The following is a 13,467-nucleotide window of genomic DNA, read 5'->3' as shown; positions in this document are numbered from 1 at the left end:
ACTAATATAACAAGTAAGGTAGAGACTAAACATGAGAAACATGCTGGCAAGTCTAGCAGAGTTATTGAGCATAATCCAGAGATCCATCAAGATAGTTCTGTTGGAGATTTCTCTAGCAATTCATTTTCAAGGCTTCTGTCTGAATATGTCAAAGTAATGAATGCCAAAGATTGCTATGTTTGTGTAAAGCTGCCTGCTTCTGTCTCAGAGGGGGTTACTTATAACATGTCACCCCTCACTTATGGCATTACTTGCAGTGTAATTGCTAGCCTGTTTTATCAAACTGGTCGTCTGGAATATTATTACTCAGATTTTGATGAGGTTTTTGCAAATCTCAAAGTTGGTAAATAGCTTAAACAAAGTTAGGCCTGCGAAACAGAAGAGGGAATTCTTTTTGGTTACTAATGAACTCAATTACGAGTATGCTTATAGAAATAATTTAACATGCAAAATGAGAGCAGAAGAAAAGACTTTCCTGAACATGGTTGAGGAGAGAAGGGCTGCTTACAAGGGAAATGAGATGCTTAAACATGCTAAGTCCAAGTACTGGCAAATGGAGGACGCTAAGCTTAACGGTGTTAACACAAATGCAGCTATTCATATAGATGAACCAGTTAGTGGTAAATTTTGCATTAGAAGAGATAACACACTTTATGATAAAATTTTTGTGGGTGCTAGTCAATGTGAGGATACCTATCGTATCGTAGGGGGATGGGGATTTAAAGGTGGTAAGGATCCAATTTTTCCTGGAATTTATTTTATCTGTGGTAATAAGGCATATTTTAGCCTCCCAGACCATTGGTATGGGACATGTTATCTTGGATTAGTTTTTCCAAATTTGTTTCATGTTGACAGAAATGAAAAAGGTACATTTGAATTTGGTGAACACCTGAATAGGTACAAAAGAGAAAGTTTTACAGAGATCCTGGGAGACATCTTTGGTGCTGTTATTCCTATGGTAGGAATTACCATGAATTCAATCAAAATCAGCAGCATAAGCAGCAATATCACTATAATGATGACAATTACTGGATAGAGCACTTTGCCAAAGATGGAGCCACCAATTCATGAAAACCATTCTTTTATTGCCTCCATTCTTTTCCCTATTCGTTCTGTAAAACTTTCTTCTTCCAGGGGTTCTATTTCTTCATGTAACTGTGTAATATTCTTAATAAGCAACTCTATATTCCGACTCTTGTCAGGAATATAAGTACAGCAATCCTGAACATGTAAGACCCCACAGACTCCTCCCTCCTTTGCAAGCAGAATGTCTAATGCAAGACGATTCTGCATAACCATGCTTCTAGTAGCAACAAGTTCTGTATTAACTAATTGAAAACCGCTTGCAGTATCTGTTGAAAATCGAAATTTGCCTAGCTTATGTAACGGTAAATTTCAATTCTATTAAGGACACGGAGGCTTCAGATTATGCTATATCTTCCTTCGCTTTATTAACATAAAACTCCACAGCAGCTTAGGAAAATATTCAAACAGTGAACGAAAAATGCTTTAAGTCCCAAAGCATTTGAAGGAACATTTTAACAGTCCAAAACCACAACTCCCAAGAGTCTCTTGTGTCTTGCTAGTCCATAGTCCTTCCATCATGTCTATCACAGCTAGAAAGCCAGTCCTCTCTTCCTCTTCCTCCTCTTTCTTCGCTGCTCCCGCAGCCAGATAAGTGCTTTTCATGTTTCCTTTTATGTGATATTTACTGGTTGTTTTGTATATACGATTTTTTGGGGGCTCGTCACATGGTTTGCTTTTTCCATTGCAGAGTCCCCGGTCGCGGGAACGTTCTGTTCGTTCCTACGCGACTTTTTCTTTTCCCATTTGTGTGCGGTGACTGATAAAGCCGCCAGAGGGCGCCCACGCGTCTCGCCGGCTCTTCGGCGCGTCTCCTCAGTTATGGGAGCCGCGCTGAGGAGTCTGCCTGCGCCGGAGCCTGCCCTCGCTTGCCCCTCTGACACCTGGTTTCCCGGGTCTGTAACCCTTGTTTCTGACGCCCCGCTGGGGTCTGTATTGCGGCATAGACCGCGTGAAACGCCTTCGGGCGCCTTTTGTGCACCTCAATTATTTTGTGTGGCATAGCGCGCTTGAGGGGTAGCAAGACTCGGTCCCGGTGAGGAGAGTCGGCGCGCTGGGGGGTCGGTGCAGCCCTACCTGCCACGCCTGTTGGCCCACAAAGTGATCGCAGTCAGTTTTGTCTGCCCAAATTCGAGTTGCCTCTCGATTAACACCCTGTTGGGTGCCTGTAGGGTTGTTTCTGTGAATTCATGATGGAAGGGGAGTATGAAGAGGAGCCCTATTCATACCTACAGGACGATGAGTTCTACCAAGCGGTGGATAGCTCCATTTACCGCTGTGTGACGGAGGTGGTGGGGCCCATGGAGGACCGACTCTCCGCACGCATTGTGGAGGAATGCGCGAAGTTAGCATCCGCGCATTTGGGGGCGACTACTGACCCCCCGGGAACGTCGAGCGGGAAACCGCCCGCACCGAAGAAACCCTGCAGGGAAGGCCCGTCCTCGGAGGCACAGGGGGTGGACAGGGGCGCCTTTGAGCGTCTCCGTGACGCCTTTTTGGCAAAGGCAACAGCTGCGCCCCCTGCTCCCCTGACGAACCCCGACGCTACAGGGGACGTGGCCACGGCCCCCGCTTCACCAGTGTATGATTCACCGGACACTGACGATGACGGGGAGTCGGTACGCTCTTGGCGCCCATCGAGCTCAGCCACGGAGCTCCCTCGGGATGAGTCGGGCATGTTGGACCCGGACGAGATTGTTCATCCGCGTTCCGCGGCTTGGACACCGGGTGAGACGATGGCGAAGTTCGTTGCAGGACGTCTGCGCAAGCCACTGGAGAAGGAGGCCAGAGGTTGTCTGCGAGGGGAATGTCCGCGGCCGACTTTGGAAGGGAAGGTGGCTATGACCCCCGAGTTGGATGCGAAGATGACCACCTTCTTGGCGAAATTCATGAAAGATAAGTTGCTAGATGCCGTAGGGCCTGCCACGAAGATCCTCGACATGGCGGAGGAAGCGAAGGCGAATGGCACTGTCATTTCCCCAGAGGTGCTTTCGAATTGGGCACAACGTGTTATCGTGTTCCTGGGTAATGCCAATTGCGCCCTGTCCACCGAACGCAGGCGTTCATTGCTAATTAAATTGGACACTAAGCTGGGGGATCTGGCCTCGTTGGAGGCGGGCGCGGTAGCCCAGGGAGGCCTCTTCGGCGAGCCCTTTATCAGAGAGCTGGGCAAGTTCGTGTCCACTTTTACATCGCTGGACAAGGCACAGTCCAGCATCAAACGCGTTTTTCACCAGCGTTTCTCTGGAGGGGCCGGTCGCGGTAGGGGCCGCGCGACCGGCCGTGGCCAACAGGCCAATAATAGAGGGCAAGGCTCCGGCAGAGGCCAGTACCAGACCTCTGCAAACTTCAATAATTTCTATCCCACCAGAGGGCAACGCTTCGGCGGCAGAGGTTTCAGGAAGAATTCCGGACAAGGAAATACCTCCGGTGAGTGTACTTTGTTTAGATCAGGTTCCGATAGGAGGGAGGTTGGCAACCTTTTACGAGGAGTGGGAATTGCTCTCTGCGGACGCTTGGGTCTTGCAAACCATACGTGGGTTCCACATAGAGTTCTACGACCAACCCACTCAAGCAGTGTTCCCACGTCCGATGGTGTTTTCGGAGTCCAACGCACTTTTGATAGACGGAGAGGTCTCAGAGTTGCTTCGCAAAGGGGCCTTCCGTCTATCAACGCGCCACCCCAAAGGTTTTCTCAGCAATGTCTTCCTAGTGGACAAGACAGATGGGGGCAAGAGACCTGTGATCAATCTCAAAGAATTCAACGGGTGGTTGATCTATCGACACTTCAAGATGGAGGGTATCTACCTCCTTCGAGACGTGCTCCTCCCTCGAGATTGGATGGTGAGGCTGGATCTCAAGGATGCCTATCTGGTCGTTCCTATCCACCCGCTGCATCGTCGTTTCCTTCAGTTTTTGTGGAACGACAGGGTGTTCGAGTTCACGGCGCTGCCGTTCGGCCTTTCATCGGCCCCTTGGTGCTTCACAAAGGTACTGCATCCGGTGGTGGAGTTCCTCAAGGGTCAAGGGGTGCGGATGTTGGTATACTTGGACGACATCCTCCTTATGGGACAGTGTCCAGTGGTCTTGGCTGGGCAGCTGCAACAGGCCGTACAGCTTCTTCAGAAACTGGGGTTCGTTATCAACGGCTCAAAATCGGTTTTGACCCCCACTCAGAAAATTACCTTCCTGGGTTTCGTGGTGAATTCGGTGGAGGCGGTTCTGAGCCTTACGACCCGGAAGATCGCGAAGATCCGACATCTGCTTCGGCAGACGATCACCAAGGATCGCACGTCTTTGCGGCATGTCGCCAAGGTGGTAGGACTTCTGTCATCCTCCATCCAAGCGATTTTTCCGGGGCCCCTACATTACAGGGCGCTTCAACGCCTCAAAGCTCAGCACCTCCGGAGAGGGATGAGCTACGATCAGTGGGTTCCTCTCACGGAGGAGGTGAAGGAGGAAATGTCTTGGTGGCTGTCTCACATGGAGGCGTGGAATGGTCGGGCAATCTTCGGGTCGGCCCCAGATCTAGTCATAGAGTCCGATGCCAGCAGGTCGGGCTGGGGCGCTCGGTGCGGGGATTTCTCCACCGGCGGCGCCTGGTCTTCAGACGAACAACGGTTACATATCAACTGTTTGGAGCTCCTGGCGGGCTCCTTCGCGGTCCGTTGCTGGACCAAGGATTCGGTCAAAGCCTGTGTTTTACTGAGAATGGACAATGTTTCAGCGGTTCGTTATGTGAACCATCTAGGGGGTCCTCGTTCCCGCGCTCTGGCGAATTTGGCGAAGGACTTCTGGGACTACTGCCTGTCGTGCCACATCGCTGTGACGGCGGAGTACCTGCCAGGTCAGGCCAATCAGGTAGCGGATTGGCACTCCAGGTACCTCAGGGATGCCAGTCAGTGGAAACTGGATCCGGAAGTCTTCCGGTGGCTACAAAGCCTTTGGGGTCCCTTCTTGGTGGACCTGTTTGCGTCCCGTCTGGACCACCAACTGCCGCGTTTTTTCAGTTGGAGGCCGGACCCTCTTGCGGAGGCCACGGACGCCTTTCTGCAGGATTGGAGTCGGGAAAAACCGTTTGCGTTCCCCCCGTTCTCCATGGTGGTGCGGACAGCTGCCCAAGTACGCCGCCAAGGAGCGGAGCTGGTGTTGGTTACGCCGCTTTGGAGGTCTCAAGTATGGTTTCCGGTTCTTCTGGAACTTTCTTGGGATTTTCCAATCCTACTCCCCCTGTTTCCTCTGCTCCTGAGGAATCCGGATCAGGAACCGCATCCTCTCATCGTGTGGGGCTCGCCCCGCCTCGCCTCATGGCGTGGAGGCTCTCAGGAGACGCTGGACGCTCCCGGGCCTTTCGGGGTCAGCTGAGCACCTTCTCTCCAAAGCGTGGGCCGATAGTACGATGAAGCGCTACAGATCCGCTTGGCTTAAGTGGATGCGTTGGTGTCTACGAAGGGATTTGGATCCCTTGGTCGCGGGCCTCGTTCCCGTGCTAAATTTCCTGGCTGAACTAGCCGACAAGGGCCTTGCCTACAGAACAATTAATGCGATTCGGTCAGCGATTTCGGCAGGCCATGACAACATCGATGGCTCTCCGGTGGGTGAGCATCCTTTTGTTTGTCGTCTTCTGCGAGCTATTCGACCCGCATTGCCTCCAGAGCCCAGGTATTCCGTCCTTTGGGACGTCAATTTGGTCCTGAATTTATTCCTTTCATGGCCGGCCAACTCCTATCTGTCTCTTAAGGAACTCTCAGCAAAGTTGGCCATGCTGTTATGTTTAGTCTCTTGTAGACGTGTGTCTGACGTGCGTGCCCTGGATATATCTGCACGCATCTTCTCCCCGGATGGGGTTACTTTTACCGTGGGTCGGCGCACTAAGACGTCGTCACGATCCATTTCCTATCCAGCTTTTCTAGACACTCCTAAGTTGTGTGTTGTGCAATGCCTCAAAGCATATGAGGATTTAACTTTAGAATTGCTCCCCCCGGGCGAGCGTCAATTGTTGATTGCCTTGCGGAAGCCACACAAAGCTGTCTCCTCCCCCACTATTGCTAGGTGGGTGCGTTGGGTCATGCAAGAAGCAGGCATCAATACAAATCTTTTTGGAGCACACTCTGCCAGAGGGGCCATGGCCTCTAAGGCGTTCTCTGTGGGTGCTCGCTTGGAGGATCTAATGCGAGCTGCGGATTGGTCCTCGGATTCCACCTTTAAGAGGTTTTACTTTAAACCTGTGGTGGATTTAGCCCAGTTGGTGGTAAGTAAGCTTTGAACTAGCATAATCTGAAGCCTCCGGTCCTGACATAGAATCGAAATTTGCCTAGCTTATGTAACTGTAAGTTTCAATTCTATTAAGGACACGGAGGCGAGGATTATCCCACCCAGGATGCACAGTGGTTTCTCTACCCACCCGTATGGCAGTAAGTAAAGCGTTTTCCTTTATACAGTGCTTGTACTGTGACTAGTCTTTGAGTACTCCTTTGCCTTATTATTGCATTCCTGTGCCGCCTCGCTTACGCTGTCCTTTTTTTCGGCAGGCAACGAGGGTGCTAAACAGGATCAATGAGGCCAATGCGTGATCTGCGCGAAGAAAGAGGAGGAAGAGGAAGAGAGGACTGGCTTTCTAGCTGTGATAGACATGATGGAAGGACTATGGACTAGCAAGACACAAGAGACTCTTGGGAGTTGTGGTTTTGGACTGTTAAAACGTTCCTTCAAATGCTTTGGGACTTAAAGCATTTTTCGTTCACTGTTTGAATATTTTCCTAAGCTGCTGTGGAGTTTTATGTTAATAAAGCGAAGGAAGATATAGCATAATCCTCGCCTCCGTGTCCTTAATAGAATTGAAATTTACCGTTACATAAGCTAGGCAAATTTCGATTTTCAACAGATACTGCAAGCGGTTTTCAATTAGTTAATACAGAACTTGTTGCTACTAGAAGCATGGTTATGCAGAATCGTCTTGCATTAGACATTCTGCTTGCAAAGGAGGGAGGAGTCTGTGGGGTCTTACATGTTCAGGATTGCTGTACTTATATTCCTGACAAGAGTCGGAATATAGAGTTGCTTATTAAGAATATTACACAGTTACATGAAGAAATAGAACCCCTGGAAGAAGAAAGTTTTACAGAACGAATAGGGAAAAGAATGGAGGCAATAAAAGAATGGTTTTCATGAATTGGTGGCTCCATCTTTGGCAAAGTGCTCTATCCAGTAATTGTCATCATTATAGTGATATTGCTGCTTAAAATTAGTTGCATGATTCACAAAAGGAAGAAGCATCAGAGAGAAAAGAGGAGGATTTATAAACTCAGAAAGGAACAGGAGAAGGAATATGAATTAGAAGAGATGCGAAGGGCTTAGTTTGAAAGTGTTGAGCAAACAGCAGAAACAGGGGTTTAGGGAGACTAATATTGAAAGAATTCAATGTGTGACGTCTCTAAATTGGGTTCAAAATTTCCTAAATTTTGGGTGTTGTTTGGTGATTTTTAAATCACCAGATGAGGGAGTTGACGGAACGAGTTTCAGAATTCATTTTATTTCTGACTCGTGAAATTAATTCTCTGTAACATGAACTAATTTATTAATGAATTGTTGCATGATTTGTATTATTAAATCAACCTAGAGTAAAATTGCATTCACAAACACGCGGGACTTACATTTATGTGCTCATGTTGCATTTGCGAGTTTGTTTTGTAACATATAATTAACATTGTCTTGTTCGTCCTATTGTCTTTGTCATCATTAATGTGGCTGATCATTTTATGGCATGTGCTTCTATTATGTGTGCTTATATGTAAGTCTATGTTGTGACTGTCTCTCCATGTTCTGTTCGTCTATCTTTTTACTCTTTCAGATATATAAAGAATCCAGCTGGACTTTAAGAAGAATGGTAGATATTAAATGTGGTGCTTTATTTGTGTGCTTCTGCTAGGTGACATATATTAATGGGTTAAATATTAGAAATGGAGGGTGGGCAACAGAAGGGTTTATTTTACCTGAATTAATCATTCTTTTGTGTTTGTTTAAATACTAGCTCGAGTGAAAGGTTTGAGGCCTAGATCTAATGAAAGTTGGTTGGCCTGACTAAAAGGAGCTGAGCACAGCAGTGATGGTGTTTTTAATGAAAAACTTCCACGGAAACGTGCAGAAGCTCAAACAATGGATGATGTGTGCATCAAGCTCCGAAAGCTGAGGCGTCAAGGCCAAGGAAGCGTGTAGCGGCAGCTTGGCTAAAATCCTGGAGGAAATAACTATGAACATTTAGTTTAATGTTGCAACTCTGGGAAGTCAGTGTTGCTTTGTGTCAATGGACAATGACATAATGATGTCACTAGAAATGATGCGTTGGCCTCTCGGTGGTCTGATGGATGACAACCAATTAGGTTGCTGCATTTTACTAGAATATAACATTTAGTTAGATTAGTGAGTCTGAATTTCCTGAGGGCGAAGTGCTGTCCGTTTTCCTTTGGACACATAAGAACTTTGAATGTTTCATAAATGATTATTCTTTTTCAGGTCAGAAAGCTTAACATAGGGATTTTGGGCCGGATGTAGGTCGGTCGGTAACGGCCGAAAATCAGTATTTTCGGCCGTTACCGACCGAGATTCACAAAATGGTATGTAGGGCCACATATTTTACAGATTCGGTAAATTTACCGATCGGTAAATTTACCGAATCTGTAAAATACCGAATCGGTATTTTTACCGATTCGGTAACAATGAGATGTAGGTGGGACTCTTCTGAGTCCCACAAGCCTTACAGAATCGGTATGTTACCATGAAATCCAACTTCATGGTAAAATACTGATTCCGGTGTGCATGCACATGTGTGCATGCACACCTGTGCCATAAACAGGCAGACCTGCCCTTAGGGCAGGTATGCCTGCCACATGGCCCCCGAATCTTTTTTGGGGGTGCTAGAGGGTGTCAAAGTGACACCCCCTGCACCCTTGTCAAAATCGGTATTTACCGATTCAGTAAATACCGACCGGTAATGCCCCATTCATTCCTATGGGCTTCAAAGCCCATAGGAATGAATTGGGCATTACCGGTCGGTATTTACCGAATCGGTAAATACAGATATTTACTGATTCGGTAAAAGGAACATCTGGATGTTCCTACATATCCACCCCTTAGATTTACCGATTTTTAATTACCGAATCAGTAGAATTCGGTAATTAAAAATCGGTAAATCTATTTTACCTACATCTGGGCCTTAGAGTTGATGTTTATTTTAATTCATTTACTCTGTGCAAACTTTAAATGCTGGACCTTTTGAGCCAATAATCTAATGATTAAAATTGATTTAATAAAAATGTTTGAGATTAATAAATGAGCTAATAAAGATTTTGAAACTTTGAAACTTTAAAAATAAAAGATTTAAAATGTCAAGCTGGTCTTGATTATGTAGTTGTTACCATTAGCTGATCTCATTGGCCTCAGTGGTCCAATTAAATGTTTCCATGTCTATCTATGAATATAAACGTTATACTGCAGTTGTAAATAATGTACATATGAGTTTCATAGTGTGAATAATTAGGCCACATGATTCAGCTTCATGATATTCTGTCATAAGTTGTATGGGCCTTGTTATTGATTAGAATGGTGAGTATTAGGTAGTGAATGGTGACGCATGAGTGACAGAATTTCTATAGTGACGCTGGATCACGTCCTACCCCTCTTTTTAATATCTGTATTGTTTTTTATACTGGGATACCTTTAAACATGGAGTAATCCATAAACCATAAAAGCAGCAAGCAATCAACGTCACATCCTGCCTGCCCTTTCCAACTCTTACCAATGCAACCCTACTGACGCTATAGGCATCACTTCAGCACAACTAAAAATAGGGATATCGAAACATTTACCTTAAGTCCGGTGTGTGGGTGATGTCTGGGTCAGAAGCCTTGACGGTCAGTAGTACCGTCCCTGGCTCCAGGCTCTCTGGAACACTGACCTCATACTTGGATTGGGTCAGGACTGGAGCTTCGTTAATGTTTCCAACCAAGATGAGGACGGTGGCCGTCGAGCTGGGGCCGTACTCCGCTCCCTGCAGCTCAGCATCATTCCTGGCTGAGATGACCAGTGTGTACTCTTGAACTCTCTCGTAGTCCAGTTTCTGCAATCAGAGGATTCATGCACAGAGCTTTACATGTGTTTCTGAACACAGATAAAGACCACATGAGGCCAATTTTTCACAACCCTATTTGTTGCTTATACCAGGTAAATTTATTTCATTACAATCCGTTTATATCACTTCCCACAATTAAATTATTAGTTCCAAAAATATACATTTTTATGTTGATCTTTTAACATAAATTGATGTTAGAAATGTGTCAAGTATAAGCAGTTTAAAAACATATGTTGTATTTATTTGGCTATTCATATGTTGGCACATGCAGCTGTGAGGCTTCATCAGGGAACACAAAATTGTTTTCAGGTTATTCCAAAGAACAGCTCCTGGGTGAGAGAAACCTCTGACCTCTTTAGATAATTCCCTGTATTTTGTGCGCCTTGAGTAGCAGAGAAAAAGAGGGTTGTGTCTGTTGTTAAAGGCTCTGGCCCTGAGTGATAGGCCTGAGCTACAGGTGAGGGCTTATAATGATGGAGAGGACCGTTAACAACCGATATAGCTTGAGGCAGAAGGGCTATAAGGCTACTGAAATATCCCAACCAGTGAATGTTCTAAATTAAATAGGGAGAAACAGAAAGACAAGTATTGAAATGTTGAGCATTCCAATGATCTAATGCTGACTGCAATCCCAGACCAATATGTAGGACAAAGGGATGCAACAATCTGGGAGAGAGTAACTGTGCTCGATATTTGGTAAATGCAAGTGAAGTATCTCCTTCCTCCATAACCTCCAGCAGGTAGGACCTTTCATGTTGGGTGGCAGCAGCCGCAGACTTGGATCCTCATTCAGCTTCACAAAGCTCCAAGTTGTGGGTGACCAGATGCACCTTATCTCCTGCCACAACTCTTAATTTAGCCGGATAGCCCAAGGAAGCAGCTTATCTATTTTCATTGTTGGTGGCATTCATATTGCTAGGACCCAGTGTCAAGCTACCAGAAATGGCAGCCCATAAAACACATATACTTCATACTTGGAAAAGGTGTAGAACAGGACAATGGAAAATACAGATGCACATTATATGGGCAAACTTCATCCACCATATTAGATCTGGCCGTATCAGTAGTACTTCTGGATTAGTAAAGGCAGACAAGGTATAAAGACTAACCATGTACAGAAGAAAGCTATCTGCCAACAACCATTGTTACGCCTATATCAGTTACACTTCAGTTCCCACTTCTGTTTATTCCTTCTCCTTTGTGGTTTTTTTTTCTTCTTGGTTCCCTCGGTTTGCCATTCCTGATTGTTCCTGTGGTTTTCCTATATCTTACATCTGTTAGTTTTGATACCTTACTCTCAGGCATCCTCCTTCAGAGTGCAGCAGTCATAGAACATCCAATTTCGGAACCTGAGCGAAGTACCAAGTATGCCTGGGGGCCGTGCTTACTTTGTAAAACAATAAGTGAAGGGACCCAACATTTGGTCAGAAACCTGCAGCTAGCACTATGAATTTCAAAGGTTCTGAATACTAAGACTGAGTACCACCTCTTGCCTCTTTAATCCACAGCCAGATTCCCCCGGCATCTTTATCACACTCCTGCAGGTTCCTTTTCAGCCCTGCTTTCTCCCTTTATCGCTGTAGTTCTGTCTTTCTCTTCCTCTTTGTTTCCCCTTTTGTGTTTTTTCTCTCTTTCTCTGAGTCAGTTTGATGAGGAAAAATAAGTGCCAGCCCCCACAAATTAGTGCTGGTGGGCCCCACCTGCAAACACCGGCTCAAATTAAACACTGCTTGGGGGGGTGCCTTCAAACTGCACACTATGCCAATTAAGTCCAGATCCTATTTCTGTGATAATTATATTTGTAACTCTAAATCTTTTGTTCCAACACTTATTGTGATTTCCAACCCACAAGAGTGGGTCTCTCTTTTTCAGAGGTGAGACGATAGCAAAAGGCCATAGTTTTGGCACCTTCACCAATGAGTAGCATCTCAGTCTCGGTAGAGTTTCGTTGTAGCCAATAGGCACACACCATTATAGTTATACCAGCAGCAAATGGCAAGAGTTTCCGTAAACTGAGTAGAAAAGCATAGGCAGATATGTTTTCTGGAACTTCAAGTGGCTGCTTAGAGCTTTTTTCTCTGTTGGGTGAAGATGCCTGATATCTGGTCCTTTAGTCAGCCTCTTTTCCGTAAGTACGTGCATTTTCCTTTTCATGTCATGGATCATAATCTGAGAGTTTGTGTTAGAGTGAAGTGAGAATAAAGAATATAGAGGTATAGAGGTAGCTTTGCTGGTTATTATTATTATTATTATTATGTATTGCAATTGTATTTATATAACACGCATTACCCCAGATGAGGAGCTAAAGCACTTTATGGCAGGTAGGCCAAATTTAGTGGTGAATCCAGGGCTTAATAATTATTGTTGAAAATCTTTATTTTTTATTTTTTTATATTTCTTTTTTATTAAGACAAGGCATAAAAAAAGAAAGGCATAGTACAGAGGAGACACTCTCCCATATAGCACCACATCTCATCGGAGAGGGAAGGAGGGGGGGGGAACTGGGAACAGGGTACATAAGTATTGAATAATCACGGGGAAGCGGGAATATCAAAGGGAGAATCTACAGGTGGCACACAAATTTCCCCCCTGTAGCGGTTCCACAACCCCCACACTGATGCCCACTTACGAGGGCACCCCCTCGCCAAATAAACAGTCTTTTCAACATGTTCTCTTTCCATTCCTCAAGGGTGGGTGGCCTCTCAGATCCCCACCGCTGAGCTATATTCCTTTCCCTATCATATCACCCAGTGTTGCCCATTTAGTCTGCGCTGAATTAAGATCAGTAGGTTCCCAAATATTAAGGAGGCATCTCCTCGTCTCCGGCAACACCGCCACTCCCAAGACCTCTTGCATAATATCATGTATCCTACTCCAATACTCGGCTATATATCGACATTCCCAAAGGATATGGAGGAATGTACCCACGAGACCACACCCCCGTCTGCACAAACCTGTATCAGACAGCCCCATCTGAACCAAGCGGGCCCTGTGACATAAACCCTGTGTAGTATTTTTAATTGAACAAGTCTCAATCGTGCTGGGATCGCGACTTCCTTTGGTGAGGACACAGCAGACTGCCAGTCCTCATCATCTAATTCAACGCCATCTTGAAACCATTTACCCCTCAGTTCTACCAGGAGATCCGCCCTATGATCAATCAACTTCTTATAAATCAGGGAAATAGTCATCTCGGGCAGATGACTATCTAAAATTCTGTCTTCAAGAGGTGATGCCTCGGGTAGGTCTGCGTCAAT

The 13,467-nt window shown here is 45.8% G+C and overlaps 1 protein-coding gene across 1 annotated transcript in view; it reads right to left on the bottom strand.

Moving 5' to 3' along the window:
• The window catches only part of CDH16 (cadherin 16), a 777,195-nt gene that overhangs the window by 325,751 nt on the left and 437,977 nt on the right, over positions 1 to 13,467 (bottom strand). Inside the window, exon 13 of the mRNA XM_086947729.1 lies at positions 9,948 to 10,198. Coding sequence (XP_086803855.1) covers positions 9,948 to 10,198 — 251 coding nt within the window. The remainder of the gene's footprint in view (positions 1 to 9,947; positions 10,199 to 13,467) is intronic.

Source organism: Lissotriton vulgaris, chromosome 12 (assembly GCF_964263255.1).
Source record: "Lissotriton vulgaris chromosome 12, aLisVul1.2, whole genome shotgun sequence".
In the NCBI taxonomy this organism is placed as follows: domain Eukaryota; kingdom Metazoa; phylum Chordata; class Amphibia; order Caudata; family Salamandridae; genus Lissotriton; species Lissotriton vulgaris.
The sequence above is the reverse complement of the archived record's forward strand: the minus strand, read 5'-3'. Positions and strand labels throughout refer to the sequence as shown.